General features: G+C 39.8%; 2 protein-coding genes across 2 annotated transcripts in view; both read right to left on the reverse strand.

Annotated features, from left to right (window-relative positions):
- MRPS6 (mitochondrial ribosomal protein S6) overlaps nucleotides 1-26,169 on the reverse strand; it is a 64,405-nt gene that overhangs the window by 38,105 nt on the left and 131 nt on the right. Inside the window, exon 2 of the mRNA XM_061192691.1 lies at nucleotides 25,824-26,169. Coding sequence (XP_061048674.1) covers nucleotides 25,824-26,169 — 346 coding nt within the window. The remainder of the gene's footprint in view (nucleotides 1-25,823) is intronic.
- SLC5A3 (solute carrier family 5 member 3) lies at nucleotides 1,448-25,913 on the reverse strand. Its single transcript, XM_061193960.1, has 2 exons — nucleotides 25,824-25,913; nucleotides 1,448-4,005 (listed from the first exon to the last, which is right to left on the reverse strand). Exon 2 carries the CDS (start codon nucleotides 3,664-3,666, stop codon nucleotides 1,510-1,512), a length of 2,157 nt encoding a protein of 718 aa, XP_061049943.1. The 5' UTR covers nucleotides 3,667-4,005; nucleotides 25,824-25,913; the 3' UTR covers nucleotides 1,448-1,509.

The following is a 26,169-nucleotide window of genomic DNA, read 5'->3' on the forward strand; positions in this document are numbered from 1 at the left end:
CTCTTCCAGGAAGGCTGTAACTGGGTACGAAGCCATGTCAAGATAGAGGGTCCTACAATTAACGCAAGTCCTGTAATCTCCTCTACAAGACACACTACTAAACCCGTAGAAGTTCTTGTTCATGGCACCTCTTGAACATGCTATCCATTCTACAGAAAAACTATACTGACAATCCACCAATGGCAAAGCATGCACTCTTGAGTTTTCTGTTACTGATGGTCAGTTTGCATCGAAGTATCATCACAGTCTAAGTCACTGTTAACTTTTTAAGCAAAAATGTAGAGGCTGTGTACACATGGCAAGTCTTTTGAAAAAAAAGTAAATCGGGGAAAAAAGACTTATCAAGGATACAATATGATCTGAGAATTAAATTTTCACTCTAAAAACTCAACTGCAATATCTCATGATCTAATCAAGTAGGGCGACCCAGCACAAAGGCAGAGTTAATTCTTCTTCAAATTTCCGGACATATCTTCCAAATGGATCCACTTGGGAAGGTACCTGGCTAATAAAGAATGTTACCAAATGACAAGAACAAAGCTAGAGAATTAATGAAGTATGAGAACATGAAAATTCCAAGTGAACACACGGCAAAAAGTCCGATATTTAGTATTAGACTATCACCTGTTCAGCTTAGTCGATCAAATGCTGCTTAGGAGATGCTAATTTCCAAACTACATAAATGATCTTAATTTGGTCAGTAAATCTGGGGATCATCAGCAATGTTTACTTCATTTTCTCCCCCATAATCATTTACAATACAATCATGACATACAACTTTATAAAGACAGACTTGGTGGTCATTTGAGTATGGTTCACTTAAACTTCAAAGTAGGAAAAAAAGAAAAAAACAACTGGAACAAACTTTTTCCCAACATTCCATATACTGGTGGTACAAGAATAGCTACAGGAAAACATTCTTCTTCCTTTCTTTCAGCATTCAGAATCCATAGGCTCATGCTAACAAAACAAACCTGGCAAACGAACTTGCCCTGAAACAAGCACATGTTAGATTTTCAGTACATAATTGATTATACAATGTCTACAAATTCAGTTTTTTAAAATGGAAGTAGGGATTACAGAGAGAGAAAAAACTTTAAAATGAGCAAGTCTTCTACTTCAGGGTAAGAAGGCCTACCAAGATTTGGCAGTGCAGACAGTATATCTTATTCGTGATATCTTAGCATATATTCTGCTCTAAGTGCTCTATGAGAATAATTGGTCTCTCCTTACTTTGGTATGGAAAATTTTAAACCACATGTGCACAATTCAGTCTGTTAAACAAGTTTTACTTCATTTAGATTGAAATTTTACTTTCATCCATCTCTGGGAAAATAAAGTCTTGCAAATAGATGATTTTTCTGCTAAGTAAAATTTGGCTAAAACCTACAGCGTAAACAATGCCTGAGAGATGCAACAGTTACATAGGTGTTTTGTTTTTTGTTTTTTTTGTTTTTTTTCAAAGACCAGTATTTTCTTAAGTTAGTGTCTCATCATATCCTTAAAAGTTCATAAGGAGAAATAAACAAACATGAAAATTCCAAGTGAACACACAGCAAAAAGTCCAATATTCAGTATTAGTTTAACTTGTGGAGTTTCTTCCAACATTTGTAAACAAACAGCCTCCTCCTCCATCAGGTCTCTGAGACTCCTCTTGCTGAGGCTCTTACTTTTAAAGCCACAGAACCAATCTATGAACTTCCAGTACTGGCCTCCATCCTCTGTTTCTTTCTTTCTCTCTTTCTCACCCATGAGAGCTGCTTGCCCATTGGAATAAGCATCTACAGGTGTTTCTGCCTCTGAATGACCTAAAGAAGCCACTGGGTTGCCCTCCTCTCTGCAGGTCACCAACAGATTAACATCTTCAGGCTGCAGGCCCTTAATGCTATCTTCAGATTTCCCATTGGGAATGACGTGGTTGACAGCCTCACTATTCTCACTGCACCTCAGGATGCTCTTCTCTTGCATTTTGTATGGTTCTTCTTTTGGGGAGCAGCTCTCCTTTACCACCAGGCTCTTCTTAGACCAAAAGGTGGTGGTACGAATCTGTTCCTTCGTAGGAGGTGGCGTGAGAAGGCTAACAATTACAGTAATGAGTCCTGTGACCCAAAACAACGCTGTGGCCACGTACATGTAATGGATGTCTTTGATGAAGCCTGGCCTGTTATCAGGTTGGTCACATTCTGGGGCACGGTAGGCAAAGGCCAGTGTCAAACGGACTGCTCCAAGAACAAAGCCAGCCATTCCACCATAGAAAGCCCCTTGTTCATTGCAACGCTTCCAGAAAATCGCCAGAAGGAACAGGGCTGCAACTGGGGGCGTCAGGTAATCTGCTACCTCCTGAATGTAAAGGTACATCTGGCCTCCTTGCATCTCCACGATGATGGGCACCCATGCAATGCTGATCACTACCATAAAAGCCACAAATATCCTCCCCACAATCATTAGTTCCCGGGAGCTTGCGCTCTTGCGGATGAGTTTGTACACATCGAGGGTGAATATGGTACTGGCACTGTTAAAGATAGAGTCCAAGTCACTCATCAGAGCTGCAATCATCACTGCCATCATTAAGCCCCGGAGGCCCACAGGAACCAGCTTCATCACCAGGCGTGGGTAAGCAATGTTAGAGCACCCAGCTCTGCTTCCACAGACTTGCATGCAGTGCTCTGGGTTGATGCAAGCTATATCATCAGCAAACAGTATCCTGGAAATCATTCCTGGGACAACTATGATAAACATTGGCAGAAGCTTCAAGAAGCCAGCCATCAGAGTAGAGCCTTTGGCATGAGCAATGTTTTTAGCCGCTAGGACCCTCTGCACGATGACTTGGTCAGCACACCAGTACCACACCGAAGCTGGGGTCTGCCCAAGAATGAATCCAGGCCAAGGAACATCTTCATCTGTTGGATTCCGCAACATTTTCAGTGCATCTTTCTTAGGGTGGACATTACAAGAATTTGTGTTGGAAAGGTTGTATGTCAACAAGATGGAAGTGACATTGGGTGAGGCCAACATGTACCTTCTCTTAACTTCCTCAAACCCGCCAATCTCCATCATGCTAATAATCATAAGTGTGAGTGCCCCAATGATCATGAGCAGAGCCTGTAGAGTGTCTGTGTAGATCACTGCAACAAGGCCTCCGGTGACAGTCAGCAAAGCAGTCATGCCAATGAGTAGGATGACAGACACATAAAGGTTCCAACCCAAAGACTCCTGGATAAAGAGGGCACCCGAATACAGATCCACTGAGAGCTTGGTGAAGATATAGAGAATCAGAGACAACGCTGCGAAATAGACCTGAATCCTATGGCCACCAAATCGCTTGGACAAGTATTCAGGCATGGTGTATACCCCTGACCGGATGTAAATCGGGATGAAAACCCATCCCAGAAGTTGCAAAAGCAGTAAGGCATTGAATTCCCATGCGCCCACTGCAAATCCACTTGCAGCTCCAGAGCCTGCCAGCCCAATGAAGTGCTCACTCCCAATATTGCTCACAAACAGAGAGGCACCAATTGCTACCCAGGTCATAGAGCGCCCCGCCAGGAAGTATCCACTTACAGTGCTTCTATTAGATTTCCACATGGCAAAAAAACCAATGCACATGACCAGGATAAAATACAGGGCCACTATGGCAATGTCTGCTGTCTCCAGTACAGCCCTCATTTTGGTAACTTTGTGAATAAAAGTGTCCAATGACAGAAGTGTCCAACTTTTTATTTACTCATTAGTAACCCCAGCCAAGTCTGTAAACCATACGTGAACTGGACTACACAGAGCAACACAGCAGGTCAAAGTCTTTGTCCTTTGGTTTGCTGTCTTGATGGTGGCGGTTGTGATAAACTTTGAAGGAGACAGTTTAAATTTTCCTCCGCTTCTTAATTGGGATTGAGAACTTAGCTCGTACTCTTAATCCACTCTCCACAAGACCATCAGCATTTACTCAGGTGCTGGAGGAGAAATTCTGAGTTGCAGCTAAGTCTAGTGAAGCCTACTGTACCAACCCTGCAAGGCAGCAAAGACAAAAGACAAAGATTGAATTAGAGGAGGGGCTCACCAAGCGATGAGGAAACTTTCAGTCTAGCAAAACGGCGCAACAAGACATTATAAAAAGAAAAAAAAAACTTTTAAAATATATGTACTTTAGTTCCACAGGAAAGAGTGATCCATACTATCACATCTGATACTTAAAGTCAGGGAGAATATTTATCATTTTGAACTAAGAACAAAAATTCTTCGATCTCCTAACTAAGCGGCTTAACTTCTCTGGCAACTAAGAACTGCCCACCATGACACTGCCCTTTCTTGCCTTAGTGTGGTAGTCTCAGATTGGAAAGGCACCAAGGTCTTAAAGCACCTTGGGGGCGGGGGGGATGACACTAATTATTCATAATAAATAAGGGCACCAAAATGAATCTTCAAATACTGTGAATCCTAAGAGTAATGTATTTTATAGCCAGTTAGGGTCCTGGACAGAACAGGTACTTACTAAGTATTATCATCTACCCCCAAACACAATACCAAGTACTGCTTAGTCTGTGCAGCCTACTGTTACAAAATTTTCCTAGATTCCTACTACAAATGTACATCTGTGCTAGTCATCATATATTAACCTAGAAATTGTGACATGACTCCTGCCCTAAGGGGAAACAAGATGTTCCACACAAAAAAACTAGGAACATACAACTTATAAACAACCCTAAAATTTTACTCTGCTAGCTAGAAGGAAGACATTGAAAAAAAGATTTGTTTAATGTTAAAGAAAGTGATTTCCTTCCCTTCCATTTCATTAGGCATTATTTCCAAGAGAACCTCTGAGAAGATAAAGGCACTGACTCAAGGTTTGATTTTGCTGAATAATTTTTCCTTTTAAATGCTTTCTTGTTGAAGGGTATACAGAGCAAGGAGAGGAGGAAGAAAGAGAAAATTTTTCTGGAAGACTGAAAAATAACGTCATTATTATTATATCTTCCAAACCTAAACAAAACAGACATCTATAAACCATTAGATAATAAATTATCTTCAATAAGTCAATCAGATTTTTTCAGTCCTGGATTAAGAAAATCATTGAAAAACAGACATTTAAATTTACCTAAAATTGAGTTTATGAATATGACGGGTTTTCTCCTGGAAAAAGAGACAAATTCTGAATCTTCAAAGTTATTATAATTGGAGCTGAAAGACCAATATGAAAAACACTTTGTAATTCAAGCTAATGCCTTCCACATGTTAACTCCTAAAGTGATTTCTCCTTTTGAGATAAGGCAACCTCAGAGTGAAATGTTTTTTTATGCTTGACACAGCAGATGCTTTTTGATGAATCTAGATATTTTCCTTTAAAAATTATTAAGTCCTATAAATGATACTAAAAGCCACCTCTTTTCCAAATAGACCACAGTACTAAACACTTAACAACACACCTCTTACTGGTAAGGAAAAGAGCTGGAAATAATGCTTAAAGATAAACACGCTACCGAATTAGGTTATTAGGTCTAATTAATAATGCTGCCACATAGAAATGTCTTAAACCCATCTTTATGCCTTTTTAAGCATAAAGCACTACAACAATTACACTAAAAAAAACTAAAATCTTTCCTCCTAAAAGCCAGTGTCAATAATGACTGGCATGAGTAAAACTGCCACACACAAAAACATAAAATACACTAAAAGTTGGTATTTGTATCACTTCATACTTGCCAAAACCTGAAGCTGCTTGTATTTCTATGACTACTTTCTCTGACCCCAAAACGTTCAAGTTATTTTAAAAAATACTTGGACATTATTTAGGAAGAATTACCTAAATTTTTAATAAAATCTAATCAGGTGACTAATAAATATTAATTATTTAAAAGGGTACCTGTAACATTTCAGTATAAGGGTTAGGTCCTCAATTACAAAGAAAACTGTAGTTGGCAATTATGAGATCCCTGCCCCCAACAGAGCTCCCACTGCCATCCAACATCCAAGCCATACCCTTGCCATTTTGTTCCAACTTACACACAGATAAGCCTAGCGCACTGGTCAGAAGGGCCATTTCAAGTGTCTCTCTTCTCAACGGCAATACTTGACCATCTGTCTCCTCAAGAAGGGACAAACAGCCAGAGTGCTTTTATGTTTGTCTGGAGGGAAGGTGGAAGGGGCTATGTATTGCAGTGGCTGCTGCAGCAGCCTATCTGTTCAAAGAGCAGAGTGCTCAGAGACAAAACAAGCCCTTCCTTCTCCGATCACTAGGAAGCACTGCTAAAATAAACAACACTTTCCCATTGTCAAATATGATGCAAGTAAGATATCTAAGCCATACTCCGCTCCGTGATGAATGCTTAGACTGGTCTAACCCCTAACTTCCCTAGAACAGCTGGCAGGTAAGCTAGAGAGAAAAGATGTTGGGCCCACAGGAGAGGCAGCAGGAAGACGCCAAACACTAGCTCAAGGCCGAGTTCTCAGCTCTTTCTGCCCCTCAGATCCTTCAAAAGCCACTGCCAACAGTCCCCATCTCACTGGATACCATAGCAGTCTGTGGACAGATTTAAGATTTTTCCAATTTAAACAAAAAACATCCAGAGACCAGCACCTAGTAAAGACTGGAGAAGGAAACAAAAACAAAAACAGATCAAATTAGTTTACAGAAAGATATAAAATACTATAATACAATGCAGCCAAATTTCACATACTAGTCATTAAGAGAGACTGTCACAGCCTTTTAGGAGATGAAGTGTGCAATTCTTAAAAAATGGTTCCAAATAAAATATACAAGTTTTGCATATTTTTTCTCACTCTTTTAAAGAAGTAAACATTTCTACAACAAAAATATAACGAACACTATCCAGAGTTCCTTTATTGTTAGAAAGAATATACATGGAAAAATTTTTTCTCCAGCTAAAACGAAATTTTTTAATTTATGTTTTTATATTTCTAGGACTAAGCTGGTTCATGGTTCAGATAAATCCCTTAAGTGAGAAATGTGGGACGAGTAATAAAGTAGGTATAGTAATGATAAGTATGTGGGTTGGCTCCTTGGTAGTGCATTTTTAAGAAAACGATTATTTCTGTAACGAGAGTAATAGACGTAGAATGTATAAAGAAATGGTCCCCTAGTTATGATGGCCAGTGTAAGAAATTGAGCTGATTTCAATCAAACACAAGGGTGTTGTGAAACAGAGAGACTCTCCCCAACAGGAGGGCGCTTCTGTCTCAGAAAGCAGTGTTTTGTTGATAGTTCCGCACAAAATAAAAATACAATCTTGGTACATGAAAGTACTATTTCATTTACTTGGATGAATTAAATTACAATTAAAGAATTAATCCAAATAAAGAAGTGTACACAAATATTTGCTGTGTTTGAACTAGAAAGAGTAAAATAGGTAAGACCAAATTTAAATCAGCTATTAAACCCCTTCAGGTAATATAATCAAAACATAATTAGTTATGACCAAATCTAACATCTCTTTTCTATTATCTAGGGAGAACATATAGTTTATCTTCCAAGCTAGGAAGCTATTCTGGGACATTGTGTAAAATCCAGGATGTATGGTCACTCTTAAAAGAAAGTCATCTGCCATAAAAACCAAACAAAGAACAAGAAAAACAAACCTTAAAGCCATCAGGGCTGCAAGTCATAATAAACTCAATGAGGCTCGCGAACTACCAAAGAGTAGAACAAAGTGACCCTCAAAGTGACCAAACCACAATCTTTTTAGCTTTGGGGTCGATTTAAAAACCAAACATTCAAAAGGACAATCTGAATAGGCAGAGCCCACTACTGTCAATAGTAGGCTTGCCAAGTCTTGCTCATTTTCTGATTCGATGGAAAATATTCCCTTTACTAACTAGTAATTTAAGGGGTACAGAACACACCGACACGTCTGAAAACGTACATGTGTAGGTGGCATGGTCAAGAAAGCAGACGAGCTTTGAAGGGCTGGGGGTCCAAGCTCTGTCACTTCCTAACTGCAGGATCTTAGGCAAGTAATCTCTATGAGCCTCAACTCTCTCGTCTGTAAAATGAAGGCACCACGCAGCTCTTAATGGTTTAATAAGGAGTTAAGTAACACCTAGAAAGTGTGTTGCCCAGTGCAACAGGCAGGTGCTCAGTAAACGTCACTTCACTGTCTACAACTTGCATAGACTGGAAGTGGTGATATCGGCTCCTTTCAAATTAAACTATCAACGATACCCCAGGTGTTTTAGGAGCCTCATAAAAGTTATTTATAGATAAAAAGAACTAAATAAAATAATGTATTAAATATGCAGTTCTGTCACAAATATTTTAAACAGGCTCCCAACCAACTCAACTATTAGCTCCTATCTACATCACTTCATTCAAGTTAAATACAAAAAAACTCACTAAATTTATATAAAATTCTACTTATGGACTTTTCAGACACATTTCCACTTTTGTTATCTTGATTCAAAGTCCAACAAAGCAAACTCCTCTAGTGGAATAGGTTGCTGGCGCTTGGTATATACATACTCATAACAGGGCCTTCCTCAACCCTTGCTTAACTTTAAAAATGTAGAGCTTGGCTATGATAGCAGTTTATCAGTGACACCAAAAGGAAAATGAGTGTTTCTAATACAACAGATATGAATTCCAGCCAATTTTAAATTACAAGTGGAGCTGAAGACATGTAATCATATAATAGTCCCTAAAACATTTAAGGAGCTTGCCCTTAAATTTCTTTGGCAAAACATTTCTACTATACCTACAATCTTGCTGTTCAAGTTTTTGGAAGTATGCAAGAAATGTATGAAACCGTGATTGAACTCAAATGGCATTCAAACTATATTCTGAGGGTTCCTAGATGGGACACAGGGGTGTCCCATCACAGGGGTGGGAGGTGAGGCAGAGTGAACAGGGATTTAAGCCCCCCTCCAGCAACCCTCTACCAACCAGAACGGCTCTACTTTTAGCAAATTATTGGGGGGTGGGGGGTTAGGAGGGATGGTTTCCCATGTAAGTAATCCATTTCTTCAAATAAAATCTTATTCACCTAGAAAAGTTCATAAACCACCAGATTTATCATTTCATCCATATACACACATCCCCCAAGATACAGTCATTTTAATTTGCTTCTACGAATGTAGAAGTGTGGCTCACCAGGGGTCTTTTGGGTTTTGTTTGTTTTTCGAAAGAAGTCTCAGCAATGAAGACCTTTTGGGTATGGGGGTAAATTTGAAACTACCACTGGTTTCAACCTTTATGTGGATGATACCAGAACATGTGTATGGAGCAAACTCCAATAACCTATATTTTTTGAGAGAAATGAAAATGTAAAGTAACGGAGTAGTAGCGCCTATGATACCATATCAGGTAATCCCAATGACTAAGCATTTTGTGTTAACTTTTAATGGGAAGAATTCAAAAGGCTCAGCACTATTTGCTTGCAAACGACTAGTTATCATAAATGAGTTATAAATAATGGAGATAAAAAATAAATACCTGGCACTAAGTCCTAACACCTTGTAGGTACTGTGCCTAGAGTGCTGTATGCATTACTTTAATCCTCACAACAATTATGGGATAAGTACAATTATTATGATCATTTTACACACAAGAAAACTGAAACCAATGAGGTAGTATAACACCCCAGGATACAGTTATTTGTGTTTACATCTGGATTTGCACTCCCATCTAGGTTTAAATTGCTTCTTCCCTTAATCACTATGCAATACTATCTTTAATGAAAAGGACATTTATTAATAGAAACAAACAATATTAATAAAAGATCATTCAATATCACCCATGTTTAAAAATTTGGAGTTTGCAGAGAAAACAACTGAGATGTATATATAACAAATGTTAACGAAAGAGACTGCAAAGAGTGTAGAGGATAAAATCCAACTGAAGTATTTATGTATGATCATTCGTGATGAATATATGTATGAAAAAATGAAGAGATTCAAAACAAAAAGAAGTCCCAGGCACAGGCTTCTTATGTAAGTAAAAACACACAGAGCAGGAAATTCGGCTAGAAGATCAAGGCTCAACCAGCTTCTCATTCTCCAAGTCCAAGGCTTTTGCCTCCATTCTCTTTTTCAGTGTTAGAATTAAAAAATTAAGTCTCCAAGTCTATTCTACATCGGACCTTGTTACCACAGGCTATATGAATCTCAGCCTTCCCTCATCTGCTAACTCTTACATCCTTAAGACATTAGGTTAAGAGAATTGGCTGTATGATCTATAGATATGAGTTCTCATAGCAAAATCTATGGATCACTGTCCTTACTGAATGAAGTGTTTGTAACCACCTATCCTTTTCCTTGGGAGTATGAATAATTTGGCTCACCCCCTTAAAGCTGTTCCACTCTCAATCTTCCTCACCTCAGAGAATGGTGACTCCATCCTTACTATTGCTCAAGCCCGAATTATCAGTCATCACTGAGGGCTTGCTCACATTCTCTCTCAACCCACTCATAATCAATCCATTAGCAAAATGTGTTAGCTTTCTCTCAAAAAATATATCCAGAATCAGACCACTCAGAATCTCAACCACTAGCACCCTGATCCAAAACACCATTCCATCTCATCCGGTTAACTGCCCTAGCCTCTTAACCTGTCTCCAAGCTCTGGCCCTTGGCCCACAACAGGGCATTAACACAGCAAGCAGTCACCTCTTCACTCACAATGCACAATGTACCAAACATGCCTCGGGACCTTGACACTGGCTGTTCCCTATGCAGGACACACTCTGCACCCCCAGATTTTCACAAGACTTGCTCTCCTCTCATTGTCTTTGCTCAAAAGTAACTTCCTAACCATCTCAATCTCTCCTTATCCTGCTTTATTTTTTTCCACAGGACTCAACACCTTCTAACATACTATACAACTTCCTCATATTTACTGTCACCTCACTACCAAAATGTAAATTCCATGAGGGCAGAGACTCCAGTCTCTGATGCTCACTGATGTGGTCTGTGTCTAGAACACTATCTTGCACACTGCAGGTGCTCAAATGTTTAAATAAATGAATCAAATATTAATGACTAAACACCTGATCAAGAGTGTTAAACTTCCAACACTCTATACAATTATCAACAGTGGGGTTTTTTTAAAGCAGAAAGAGAAGGCAGATTAAAAGGCCAAGAAGAAGTAAAGCACTTCCTCCCCTACCAAAGTGATTTGCAATCTCAAACAGCTCTAGTTGAGTGTAGAATGACAACAAGACAAATCAGACTAGGCAAGCATGCTGCCCTTTGTTCAGATAAAAATCTCAAAGGGCCATGACATAGTAAAAACCTGTACCTGGAGCCACCATCTCATACTACCTACCTACCTACTTCCCTTCATTGTACTAACTCCATTTCAGAATGCGTTCCAGATTTTACCTCTTCAACTGTCAATATCCATTTCACAGTGTGCAGTGATATATGCTTCGTGTATTATGGTTGTTTCCATGCAGTCACAAAGGACAGCCCGGTGTGGGCAAGCAGCACTTCCCTCAGCTCACTCTATACAAATTCAAGCATCCTGCTGATGTCAACGCATGAAGAACCTCTCCCATCTCTGCCTCTCCATTACACTTGAAGATTTAAATGAAAAAGTTACTTTAATAACTAGCGCTTACCCCAACATTAGTGCCAGGCACCATTTTTAAGCTACATGTACCGGACCATTTAATCCTCACAAAATCCCCAAGAGGTAGGCATAATTACCCCCAAATTTACATATAAGAAAATCGAGGACATATTACAGAATTACTAAGGAAGTCCAGAACCATCCTCTGTGAAGTAAAGATGAAGAATGTATCCTTTTACAACTCTCCCCAGGAAGGTATATATAAAAAAGTAGAAATAAACACAGGTCAGAAAAAAATCTGCTCATCGATACAGAAGGAATGATGCAATCTGAGAATCACCTTTCGTAATCCCTAATGAAATAATGTCCCTAGGCAATGATTGCAATGGATGCTAGAACCCTTAGGTGAAAGAAAGTTTGATGGGAACTTCAGAATGGATGCTTGAGGCTGTCAACATCTACACCCATCAAGAATTAATCTCATCTCTAAAGGCAGACATGAATGCTATACCCAGGAACACTTGCAAAAACATCAAGTAAATACAACCTGTGGACATTGCTTGGATTCAGATTCAAGCAAATCAACTGTAGAGAAACAACTGAGACAATTCAGGGCATTTGAATATGGATATTAGATGTTAAGGAATTGTAGTGAGGTGGCATAAAGGCACTGTGGTTTTTTGTTTTTGTTTTTTAAGCCCTTACCTTTTAGATACATGATAAATATTTACATGAGAAATTTTATATCTGCATTTGCTTTAAAGTACTCCAGCAATAACTGATTCTGAATCATCAGTAAATGCTAAATCCAGTGGAAGACTGCTGGAGAAAAGAATATTGAGTCTCAATCAAGTTTGTCACTCCATAAATCACTTAATAATTACTAAAGGAAAAAAGGTACATTTATAATGAAGCAATCTGGTGGATATCACCTAAACCAAATAATTGTTTGACATCCCCAACAGTGGGACAAACTGACATCCCTATGTAACATTCCTGCCAACAATGTTTAACCTATCTCTAATCATGAGAAAGCAGATAGACAAATTCAAATTGAGGGATTCTCCAGACCAGAGGGCCTGGACTCTTCAAAGTGACACTGTCCTTAATGACAAAGGCTTGAGAACTGCTCTAGATCAAGAAGACTAAACAACAACCAAATACATGAGCCTTGACTGAATACTGGACTGAAGAACTAAAGGATAACACTGGAATAACAAGGTAAATTAGAACACAAATTGAACATTCTATAATTGTATTGTATTGATGTCAAATCTGAGTGTAATGGTCATGCTATAGTTAGGAAGAAAGTCCTTATTCCTAAGAAAGGCATGTCAACAATGCCTGCAACTCTCAAATGATTAAAAAAGAGCCAATACGGCAAATTAGTGATCTAGGTGAAAAGCATACAGGTGTCAACTGAATGGTTCTTATACTGGTAACTCTTCTAAAGGTTTAAAATTTTAAGATAAAGTTAAGAAAATATAAAATACTCCAGCAAAAAAAATAAATAAATAAAGGGAAGGGGTGGCAGAGATAAAGCAAGAGTGGTAAATGGTGATAACTGCTGAAGCTGGGTGATGGATACAATACGGAGATTCGTTAAACGAGTCACCTTTACGTATGCTTGAGTCCACATCTTAATTCTCACTTCTATAAAATGGGAAAAACATGTACCTCAAGCCAACTTCATCGAGATAGATTGCTAGATAAAAGTCCTATGGAAAAAAAGTTAGCATTAAACTGTCATATGCTGTCAATTCTTTCAGGAAAGGCTTGAAGACGACCTATAAAATAAAAGCCTGCTGAATTGAATGCCATGTTAATATAACCACTCCAAGACCTCTGCACTCATCCCTGCTCTTCTGCCCGCAGTTAATGGCCATGGCTCGCTCCCTCACTGAAGTCTCAGCCTTGCCTGAGCACTATAATGAAAATATAAGGCCACATTTGTCCCCTTATCCTGCTGTTTCTCTTCACAGCATTTGCTAGTTTGTCTCCCTCATTAGAATGTAAGCCCTATGAAAGCTGGAACTTTGTCCTACAGTTTACCACTCTATTCCCCAAACACATGGTAGTGCTGGCACCTACTAGGCACTCAAAACAGATACGAAATACTTCCTTCAGTCTAAGGGGACTTTATAGCTCTAATACCAGTACAGTGTACACTGTTTTCTACAGATGCAGTGATCAAAAGTATAGCTTCTAGTTTGAGACTGCCTTTAGGATCCTGACTTGGCCCCTTACTGAGCTGTGTGGTCCCGGGTACCTTTCCACTTCAGTTTTTTCATGTGTAAAATGGAGATCACACTATCTAACCCTTAAGATGGCTGAATATTCAAGGGGTGGAGGGAATACACACACACACACACCCTGCTTAAACCAGCCACTAAGAATTAGGTATTACAAACCATAAGATTTACAGATGTCAGACATCCAACCAGGTGGTTTACCGTCATGTTTTCTGTTCTCATCCTACTTGGTTCCAATTTTATGTTCCTAGAAGAACAGAGGCCAAGAAGTTTCTCATTTTTCCATGAGACTGAGGCCAGAAAATGTAAACACAAGAGTCTTCCTGGTAGACCAGATTCTAATTCTCCCAGGAGGCCAAGTCATAAAATAGAAGATCCTGAAATTGGGATGTTTCCTCAGGCAGATACTTTTGGTTAGAAAATTTTAAAACCTTCCAATCTTCTCCAAGGTTTGGGGAATACAGGATTTTCAAGAAGTAAACAATAGGACCATAAACAGGATAACTTTAACAGAATTTGGAAGGACTGGAAGAAACTATGCCCTGAACTGAACCTAAGAAGTGAACATAAAACTGAGGCATGGTTTTGTAGATTACAAATGCAGCTGGATTTTTCTCTTACATTTCAAAGATAGAACTAGTAGACTGGTATAAAAATCCAGAAAAATAAGATCAGAAGTGCTTTCCTTGGATGTCAGAAGGTAGGAGATCTTGAAATTATAAGTAGCTTCCAATTATTTCATCCTAATCAGATAAAATATTTAATAAAGGAAATGATATTAAAAGGAATTTCTTTTCTTCACTTTAATCTCCTTAAACTGAATTTGCACAAACTCCTGGCCCTCAGTCTATACATAAGAATGGCATTCCTAAGACCAATCATGCTACTAGAGTCTGCTGGACTAAAGATCATCCCTGATGGAAACTCGGTGTCTAAGGTTTTCAAGGTAGTATACTTCACAAAACTGCTTTCTCATGTAACTGCCAACAAAACAGAAGGCAAGCAGTATACCAGCACAAAAGAATGACAATCAAAACAACCTACTACTGGGTCATATATTTACTTAATAATGGTTGAAGCAGTTTTTTTAAAAGGACACTTAAGTACACCTTCCCTGCAACATACGCCTGGCAAAGATCTTACCCCCAAATTTCGCTTTTTATTCAGCAGCAGAAACTCACCTTGAATCCGAATCAAAACCAGTACTGAACAATGTCTTATATTCATAATTTGCACACAGGACACCTGAACAACTGAAAACAGGACAGGTATCTGGGACTTTGGTCCTCCATCCTTCTAATACAAGCAAAGACTACACATGGGTTCCCACACGAGGACCTTCCCAGCACCTGAAATCCAAGCTCAGCTATGACCTGACCACCACACAATGTGTTCTCATACTGAAGTACATCCACAGCAATCTGGCTGTTATAGCTGCACTTGGGTTTCTACACCTGACAAAATTAAAGCATTGTAATAGGCAAGGTAGGTGTCAAGGAGACACTGAAGTCTAAACAAAGACAAAACCAGGAATTTTTTTTTTTTTTTTTTTGGCCGCGCCGCATGGCTTGTGGGATCTTACTTAGTTCCCCGACCAGGGATCGAACCCGCGCCCTCAGCAGTGAAAGCACAGAGTCCTAACCACTGGACCGCCAGGGAATTCAAAACCAGGAATTCTTGATGCTAGGACAGAAGCAGGGAAATGCCACTTTATGAGCACTGAGAGCTCCAGGTCGAGGTTTTAAGTCCCTACCTTCACTTGCAATTCCATTTTTAAGCTCTCATCCACATCAACCTCTACTGAAATGTTCCCAAAGTGGGTAAGGATTCCCTTAACTAGGGCATTGTAATCATAATAAAAATGATGGGGGAGAGGGATGGGAACAAATCAACTGTACCCTGGACTTGAAAGGTAGGGAAGAACAAACTGGACCTGAGTTTATTTGCAATCTGCTGTTATGTATCTGGAGTGGGAGTGGGGAAGTAACAAAGACAAAAAGGGAAAGTCAGTCAAGGTAATGACTTGGCTTCCATTCCATGGAAACATGAAGCCTGGCCAAAAATTATAATATTGTACCATCCTCTTGTTCTATCCTCTGACTAGAAGAGCACCTAATTTCTTTCGTAGTAATACTATATTCCAAGGATCATGTGTCATATAAGCTAATGTGAATTTCATAGATATACCCTGAGCAAAAAAATGTCATTTTCTAGATAAAGCAGTCTTTTCCAGGAAGCAGTATTTCAAACCTGTAAGACTTTAGTACAGTGGGTGTAAACCAAACTGTACTAAGGCATGCTTAAAATAAGCAATCACCCAGACATCTAAAGAAGAAGTGGACTATGAATACCAAGTTCTGACAGTTCACACTAAGTCAATACCTCAGTCTCTGTGCAACTCTCTGAAGTCTGTACGTACACTTAGCCTAAATGGGCATACATAATCCACGAGTCCAGAACTAGAAACTGATACTTTTAAGACGTGAACATGTTTGCCATTTACTAATTATTAGTCCTACTGTAAATCAATGACCAATTAACAAGATGGGTTCTGTCAATGTGTGAGCAGCAATTTTTGTAACCTAAATGCTAAAAGAGTTCTAAAGGCAATTAAGGATGTCTTTAAAGAACATCTAAAGCCCATCATCTAAATCAGAAATTACAAGATGGTAGCCATACCTGACCAACAGATACATTTCCTTAGGTCCATGGTGCTTAAATATTTTTAGTTGTGACATGTTAAAAATCAGACTTCCTGTAAAATCTGGATTTCTGGCTAAGAATAGGATAGAAAAGGACAAGCTGGCAAAACCTGGCCCACACTCCCCATGGCAATAATAGACTGTAGTGGTAAGCACCAGCACCACCAGCATGTGTGCACACACACACGTACACACACACACACACACACACACACACACACACCCCTACCTTCCCCCCACCCCTAGCAGCTCTACCATTTTACCACAGGCCCACCTAACCCCTTTCAGTCTTGAATTACAACACTCCAAACTATGACAAAATAAGGCTGATTCATACTTACCCAGTTTTTAAAACACCGTAGTCAAAAGAATTCAACATATAACCTTTCTATTTCTTAGGCAACTTTGTTAAACAGCTTTCATTAACTCATGAATATATTTACACTTCACATTGCCATCTCCAAACACAATGAAAATGATTTCAAAGTTAGCAGCATTACTATTCGATCTTCTTGGTCACATTCTTGTTTCTTCATCCACTATCATACACTCACACACACACATATTTCTCTATCCTGTTTCATACAGCACCCAATACCCTACATCATCCAATATTTCATTATGCAGCTTCAGAGTAAAATAATCAGGTAGAAAAAAAGTCACAAATTAAGTCTGAAACAAAGTTGGACTTAAAAAACTGACAGTTAAGTATACATCAATACAAAATGTGCATTCTCTTGTAAATGGTCTTATTTTTGACTTGGATCACAGGTACCCCTGGCTTACAAGACAATTATTTAAAAATCAATCAAGCGTGTTAATGAATGTTAACATGTTAATGTTAATGAAACATATACATTCCAGCAACATATGCTATGATGTTTAAAAAATAAAATAATACTGTTGTATTTTAATTCCTTTATAAGAAAAAAATCTGTACCAATAGGAGTGGAAAAAAATCTCTCAAAATCAACAATTAAAAGGAAAGATGTAGTTTTATAATACATTGCTCCATCAAAAATGAAAAGTAAAATACTAACTGAAGATATCACGTAGCAGCAGAAATCAATTAGGCTATGATCTATCTGCTCCATGTGTTGATTTTACTGAAAAAGGGTCATCCCTAAAGATTTAGCAATTTGCAATTAGCAATCAAACATTTACTGAAGATTAAAATACTAAGCTTTCCCTCCACCTGCCTCAAATCACCTTGACACTTAGTCTATCTAAAGTAATTCTTTTAGATTTTTCCCTGTTCTTCACTTTTCCCAACCTTCTCACTTAAAAAACACATTAAACCTAAGTACTAGTTATACAAGGTCAGATGAGAGAGATGAACACAAAGCCCAGTTGCAAACAGTTTAGTTCTTGATGAGGAATCCCACTGCACTCAGCCTGGCAAAGGCCAGTAGCTGCTGAATAAACGCTGCACATCTGTCTGACAGAGAGGCCGTTCCAAGCAGTGGAGTTCATTCATGGGCTCCCTCACACACACATTCTACATTTCACGGATGCAGAAGCTAGACCTTGCTTAATTAGCATGCAAGCTATTATGCAGTATGGCTCATGTTCATTAATACAAAAATTTCTGAGCAAGTACTATATTCCAGGTTTGATTCAGTCTTGGATTCTGGTAGCTCACACATAAAAAAATTTATCTTTTGGAGTTCCTTCATTAAGAAAGTGGGAATAATGGAAAACTACACAATAAAGTTTGATAACTTGCCTGAGATCACAAAGCTACTTTAATGACACACTGAACACCTACTACCTCTAAGGTCGTGTTACCATCTTATCTTCAAAGACTCTCCAACTGAGGGATCACTCCCATCTTACAGACAGAAATGAGGATCCAAGAGGGTTAAGACTCCTAGGATGTAGGTGCCAGGAATCAAAACGAGGTTCATTGTTTCTAAAGCTCTTTCTGCTGTCCCAGTGTCAGTTCTTTGTTTATTCCAACATAACACAACCACGATCTTCATTTCGGATCTTAATTTCTTCCATTCATTTAGAAAACAAAAATCGGAGCACTTATTGAAGCAAAAGCCTTTGTATCCAAAACAATCATATACAAAAGTAGTAAGTAAAAAAGGGATTAAAGCTAAAATAGGAAATCAAAAAATCATACATACATAACAAACATTTTATCTACATTTAACACATGAATGTATTTGTCAATCTTAACATGGGGTCAAGCACTTGGAGAACGGGATTGATGATGTGGTGCTCCTTGCTGACCGAAGTTCCTGCTGCTTGATCTAAACTGTATCTATAAATGCATCATCTACAATCTCCATTCCAGTTTCATTAAAGTGGAAAGCTTTAAGAAATCTTGTAAAGCAGTCTACACACAGAATCATACTGGATTATTGTTATTCTTTCTCCAAAACTTTGTTATTACAGCCATATCTAATTCTACTGCCGTTATTTTAGTGACTCACCTTTATCAAGTTTTTCCAAAGAATCCAACTTGGTTTTCAGGAAAAAAAAAAAAAGTTTGCACTCATTTCATCGGTTTACATATTTAAATTATTATAAAAGCAAGATTACCTGCCATGAAATAGTCTTGGAAATCAACACAACTTCTGATAAGCATACAACTCTCTCAGTGCAAAGTGCACTGACTTGAAAGCAACTTACTAGCACAAGAGATCAGCATGCTATCTCACATTCAAGAACTGTTTTAGGCAGATAGAAGAGGAATCCCCATAAGGCAGCTTAGTGAATATCAACCTTGTGTGCAAAGCAGAGGACAGAAATGAAACAGACCTGACCCTCAAGAACATGTAACCTACCAAAGGAGGTATGAAACATTCACCAATTAACTGTAATACTAAGTAGAAAGTGGTCCATGTGATAAGACACGGAAACACACCATGCAAGTCCAAAGGAAATATTATACTCATAACAGTGCAGGTCCTCAATATTTGTTTCATGTACCAGATGAGTTAAAATGAACTTGAAGCATGTCTTCATGGAGATGATGGGGTAATACAGGAGGGCATTACAAGAAAAGCAGTGTGACACAGGCACCAAAGGAAATAAAAGGGAATGGTATTTATAGGGATCTACAGCAATTCTCTTTACTCAGTACTATATGAAATGGAGAATGAAAGAAATTGAGAGATGAGGTTAAAAAAAAAGATTGGAGTCATATCACAGGTGGCCTTGGATGCCAGACTTCATTAGGAGTATCTTTGAAAAAGAGCACATTTCTGAATGTGCTGTAATTTGGCAATGGTGTTGACACAATCAACTGATATGGGCCGGTAATGATGTAATCAAAAAGACATCATTATACAATGCTTTGTAACAATGGTTTGTGTTATTTTCTTAAAAATGCATCCCAATTTAATTCTTTCAAAGTATCTCAAGAACTTATATTCTTGCACTCCAAAAAGCATATTTACAGGCATTGATTATCCTACCCCCCAGCAATATGTTAGAGAGACCACCTAAGAAACTGCAAGAATCCAAGCAAGAAACGTAAGTAGTTCAGCTAGGGCAGAGAAGAGACTATATGGGATTGAGACTGAAGGAACAAAGAGTTGGATTGGTTCAGCCACATGTGACAGAAAACAGAAGCCACGAACAGAAATAAGTTAGACAAGTTTTGGGGTAGGCAACTCATTAAGTTTGAACCACATTGAGTTTGCAGAGCCAAGGGAACATCCAGGAGGCTATAACCAGCACAGAAGAGTACAAAATGCCAGAGTTCTTGGCTTGTTACCAAAAAAAGGCAAACCATATGAAGGTTAAACCACATGAAAGCAAAGGTACAGTATATAGAGGGAAAGGAAGGAATCAAAGCAGAAATCTCAGAAAACAGCACCATAAGAAGCTAAGAGAAATGGTGAACCTAGGAAATTATGTGTAAATAAGGGGTCAGCAAATTTTTTTTCTAAAGGACCAGATAATAAATATAAACAAATGAATAGAGTTATGTTCCAAAACACCTGCATTTATGGACTCTGATATTTGAACTTCATATAACTTTCATAAAATACTCTAATTTTTTCCCAACTATTTAAAAACGTAAAATCCTTCCTTAAGCTCACAGGCCATACAAATGCAGGTGACAGGTTGGATTTGGCCTGTGAACCATATAGTTTGCCAACTCCTGCTCTAAGTACAACAAGGATAACAGGACTGGATTAACTGTCTTTTTCTGAACTTCTGAGGGTAGTTTTTCCTTTAGATAAATTGATAACTTACCAGACATTCATTAAATTTGAATGATTTCTTTAAATCTGACTAATTCCTTAAATTTGATTCCCCTAAGAAATTAACTACATGTGTTGGTAACATTCCGTGTTGGTTTAGAACTGCCTTCCACTAAAAAGATGTATTCCTCATCTTGAACAGATAAATTCTACCTGAACTACAAATACAGTGAAGGTACTAGATGAAAAACATTACTTCAGAATTTCCTCAATGCTTTCACACTTAGTTTTCTTTAAAGTGATTTTATAATCTAAAGGTGAGAAGATTCAATAGCAGTCTGCATATGAAACATGTAGATTCTAAAAAGCAACAAACAGCTGTACTGAATGTGTGAGTCACGAATAACAAAGAATTTAGTGCAGAATGTCAAACTTCTGACAAACAGTCTTCATACATACAAACCATGTCTGGTGAGGAAGGATTCCTTACCCCCAAGCCACTCCTTGTACCTTAGCTGTAAGCTCAGGGGCAGGAACAGGACTCCTTCTTCAATCACTTGCTGCGGCAATAAGCTGTAACCCAAGAAAACTTTAGTACCAAGTGAAAGTACAACATTGCCCACAAGGCTCAAGTCTTTCCTTACTGGATAACTATTTTAAGTTGTCTGATTTCAAGTAGACAAAACACAAAGGGTGATTATTAAAGATACAAGCTACAAGCTAAGCTGTTAAGGGAGGGCTCACAGAAGGAAAAAGAGACTAACTTAGCCACCTGACAACTAGGACAAATATGTTTCCATCTGAACTTCTGTCTGCCACCAACTGACAGCAAAAGTATCACTAGCTCCTAGTTATCAAATGTTGCCAAGCAAGCCAAGCTACAATGACCTAAGGTTGGCCAGTTCCATACTTGAGTTCATTATTAGACCCTATGCCTCCAAAAAGTATCTAAAATGCAAACATTCTGTAGCAATTACTTTCACAAGATCCTAAACCTGGGATACAGCTCTAGAGTACACAACTTTTGCCAGGTTTTCTAACCGAAAAGGCTTGACTGAGGAGAAATAGAAGAGACTCTTCACTGCATTATCAGAAAACCTACTGCTTTGTACAGTTTTAGGAATATCACAACACTTCTATTTCTAAACTTATAAAACCCAGGTCATAAATTAAACTCAGTACATCGTAAAACTCTTTACTTACAAACAACTATTTCAATGTTATTGTAAAATTTAAAATATAATCTGATTTTCAATGAAATTAAAAATGAAGGATATTAAACATAAAATAACTTGTGAAATCTCTTTTAATGAAAAAGAATTTGATTTCCAAAGTAGCTATCTACTTTTATTCCTATTTGAAAAATTATGCAAGAGGATATATAAATGCTATTTTATTGTACACACCTATATTCACTTAGAATTAAACTAATTATTATTTAAACCATTAACCTTTAATTCCTAAAAATTCCTAAGTAGCAATGAGAAGACTTCAGGAAAAAATATTTTCCCAGGGCTTTCACAACTCTAAATATGCCAATTGTGATCATCCTCTGGGCAAATGTGCTAAGACATGATAAAGTGTTCCTAAACTAAGTAACCAAAATATATAAATGTCCTGCATAGATCTTTTTTTAACCTCAAAATTCCTCTTCCTGAGCCTATCCCAAACGTAAAAATTTTCTACGAAGTTCACACAGCTTTTCAACACAGTATGTGGCTTTAAAATTCAAAAATTGTCAATTCAATCTATCTTTTACCTAGCTGAGATGAAATACCAATGTGTTAAATCAAATTTCAAAGTGAAATCAAAGGACAAAAGCCATTTCTCAAACTCTCAGGGGACCTCAGAAATCAGTGTCATATCTCACCTACCAAATGCATGACCCCTCCTCCTCTACCTACCTAAACATTCCCACTGCAAGAGGTCAGGGTAGAGGTGGAGAGAAAACTCACCATCTCACAGGCAATTTGTTACTTTTTCAGTTGTTGGAAAAGGTTTTCCATATGCTGAATTGAGACTGCCTGGAACTCTGCAGCTTGTGATCTTTCCTCTACAGCTATGTCCTTCCATACTACAGCCTTGAAAACTGTGTTTGCCAGAAAGGAATAAAACTCTTACGATGCTGACCTATGACAAGACTTTTCAATACCTTTTTACTATGGAGACACTTCTACCTAACGATCTACAACTGGTCTAAGCAACCACCTTTTCAAATGGCTTTAGTCATCACCTTTAAAAGTCTGGTTTCACAACATCCATTACTCTACCGCATCAACTTTCAGAATTAACTACATTTATCTACTTTTCACGCTAAACTAAAAATAGGGGGAATACAGAAAGACAACTTTACATACACACGTTTTAATAAAATTCAAGCTAAATGGTACCTGCAAATAAATTTCGTCTTGGGAGGGCTGGTATCTACATTCGTAAGTACACAAACTTGAGAGCGCAACACAAGCAGAGATTCATTATAATGGACTCCCAATTGCAAACTGAGAAAAAGACAGCACTGAAACTTCTAAGTGACTAACACACAGTTGTGTATAGTTCAATAAAGATTCATTCTATATACTACACCCTGAAATCTTCCAATGGGGACTCCCACAAGAGTCTGTGCTACAATGCAGTGGGTCTTTAACACAAGAAATGCTGTGAGAGGCTCAACACAGTACCTGCATCTTAAATTTAAAATCTCTTCTATGCTCAGTTTTCACCCTAAAGAGAGGAGGAATGCTCTTCAGGCCTACAGAGTACCACAAGAAAGAAACAAGAAAACCTCTCTGGGAATCCAAGAAAAGACTGCAACTTCCACATCTTTTACAAGAGTTGTCCAACATAGAATATTTCCTCAATTCCAAGATACATAAATGATCTGAGGAAGGTGGGAAAGGAAAATAAGTCATCAAGGGGTACACCGTAAGAGGTATACATTTCAGAATCTAAAAATATAAAAGATATGCATCTTAAAGTTGAGGAGTTACATAGAATAGGCTACCTGCAAGTGGAACTGCAAACCACTGCATATTAGAAGGAAGGTTTCCCCAAAGCCTGTCAGAGATATACAAGCTCATGGTGGCATTTTTCATTCATTTCCCCCGAAGTACGGATCTTATTTTAGGATCCAATTTCCCCAAATGGAAAGCAAGCAAAACTGTTCAAAACCAGTAAGTCTTTGTGTTCGTTACCCATTGACAACCTACTCAAAAACAGGTTTTATGAACAATACAAAAAGAGAAATTTTTTGTTGTTTAATCTTACTTTATTTAGGTCAAGGATCTCTTCAACACAACTTCATCATTGTTACAATATCCTTATCTGTAGCCATGGAGGCCTCCGCCTCCAGGGAGGAGTTCACCTTGATTATTTGCAAAGGGCCCCTGCCCAACCTCGCCAGGATTTCAAGGAAGGTTAATTGAATTATTATTTTAACCAAACTGTACTATGTGGCTTATCTGAACTGGAGTAAGAAATGTATGATCCACACCAAAGATTGTGAATCCTGGTTGTTACAGGATACAAAAAAAAAAAAAAAAAAAAATGGAACACAGAGGAAATACATTAACTAACATACTTGAAGCTCTGTTAACAAATGTACAGTACTTGGCAGCTATGCTAAAGACAAAGAAGAGTTCTGAATTTTCATTCCAAAGGTTTATGGAATGAACAAATACTATGTCTATACGTTGACTCAAATACATTGTTTAATGATACTTGTTTTCTCCCTAAAACAAGGTGAAACAAAAGAAATTTCAGTATCTCCATTTCCCAGGTTCTGATAGCTCCTAAAACGCGTAACTTAAAGGGAGGACTTAAACAACTGCCACATAATTTTAAATGTTTCCTTTTTAACACTGTGCTTTTCTTTTCTTCATTGTTCCCATTCTCTTTAAGCAGTGTATTTCAGTATAGAGGGAAGAGGGCCAAGAAAGCGGCAATACTCAGGAGGCTGAACAATGCAATCTTACCTTCCCCCAAATTCAGGGAGAACAAGCTTGGGGACACAATGGCATGCCGGACCAGACTCTCCAGACCTGATCAAGAGACACTGGTGTCTTTTCCACTTTACAGTGTGCAAAGAACGGAACGATTTTCTAATGCTCTGTGATTGGCAGCGTTTCAACAGCGCTTGGACCAAGACCCCAGGCTTAACTTCCTAACAGCTCCTTTTCAAAACTGACCCAAAACATAGAATGTGCCCAAGCCTCTGGCGCTGTAGGAAGCTATCTTCCCAAAGTTCGAACATCGAATTATTATCATTTTTATTATTATACCTGGAAGGGAAGGCGGGGGGAGGAAAAAAAGCACACACCACACACTACGTTACCGAATTCACGGAAGAATGGGGATTTCGGCGACGGCTTGAGGAGTACCTGACCCAGAACAGAGAACGAAGAGCTGCCTCCGGGCCGCGGGTCCCTGTCCTCGGCCACAGCGTTACCTGGAGTGAACGGACTGCAGGATCGCTTAACATCCCTCCAAACCTGAAATCCTCTACCTCAACAGCAATCAAAAGCAGAGGGAGCCAAATTTCTTCCGGAAGGCGCAAAAAAGGCCACAACTTGGATGAATGAAACTGGGCTAAGGGCACCCGGAGCAGGATTGTCGCTGAAGTCAGAAAACGAGAAGTCAAAGATTTTTTTTTCACGTGAGAGCCGGTTCTACGCGACCGTGGTCCAGACAATCGCACAAACACGCTTTGGAGAAGGTTTTATTGAGCGCGGACGGTTCCGGGGCGGCCGGCGGAGGCGAGGCGGAGGCGGGTGGGCGACGGAGCTGGGCCGGAGCGGGGCCGGAGCGGGCGGCAGCGGCGGGGCCGGCGACGAGGCAGCTTCGCGACGGCGGGCGCGGGACCCGGGCCGGGGCCGGGCGCTGGCGCGTGTCCTCCCGCGGACCTTCCACTGGACTCCCGCGGGCCGCCCCGCCCCCCGTCCCCCGCCCGCCCGCCAGACCGCCCGGCGGCCGCGTGCGAGGCACACCCTCCCGCGGCCGCGCGCACGCGGCCTCGCCGGGCCGGTCGGCCCCACGCGCCCCCTCAGCGCGGACGCCCGCCGCCCGCCGCCCGCGGCCCCGGCCCCCTCCGGCCGCGCGGGGAGGGCGGGGAGGGCGAGGAGGGCGGGGGGCGGCGGCCTAGCGGCTGCGAGGGCGCCCGCGCGGGAAGGCGGGCTCTGAGGGGAAGGTCACTTACCCGCTGCATGGCTTTCAGGATCAAAGCCAGCTCGTAGCGGGGCATGCCCGAACGCACAGCTCTCGGCTCCGAACCGAGCCGGCTCCCAGGACGCAGGAGGGCTGGGACCGCGGGGATCGGACAGGCAGCTGGGCCGGAAAGCTCCCAGGCGGCGAAAGCACACTCCGGCCGAGCGAGCCCGGGCTTAAAGGCTCTGGCAGCTGCGCAGACGGGCCGCCACGCCCCCTCGGCGAGCCACGCCCCCTCCGTAAGGCGGCTGCGCCGCCCCCCTCCACAGCCGCGCTCCACGCCGCCCGCGGCCCCCGCCGGGACCCCCGCCGGGACCCCCACCCGGACCCCGCAGGTG

The sequence above is a fragment of the Eubalaena glacialis genome, chromosome 6 (genome assembly GCF_028564815.1).
Source record: "Eubalaena glacialis isolate mEubGla1 chromosome 6, mEubGla1.1.hap2.+ XY, whole genome shotgun sequence".
Lineage (NCBI taxonomy): Eukaryota > Metazoa > Chordata > Mammalia > Artiodactyla > Balaenidae > Eubalaena > Eubalaena glacialis.

What these genes read in the sequence shown, in the direction of transcription:
- SLC5A3 (XM_061193960.1), bottom strand. Translation starts at nt 3,666, where the DNA reads ATGAGGGCTGTACTGGAGACAGCAGACATTGCCATAGTGGCCCTGTAT.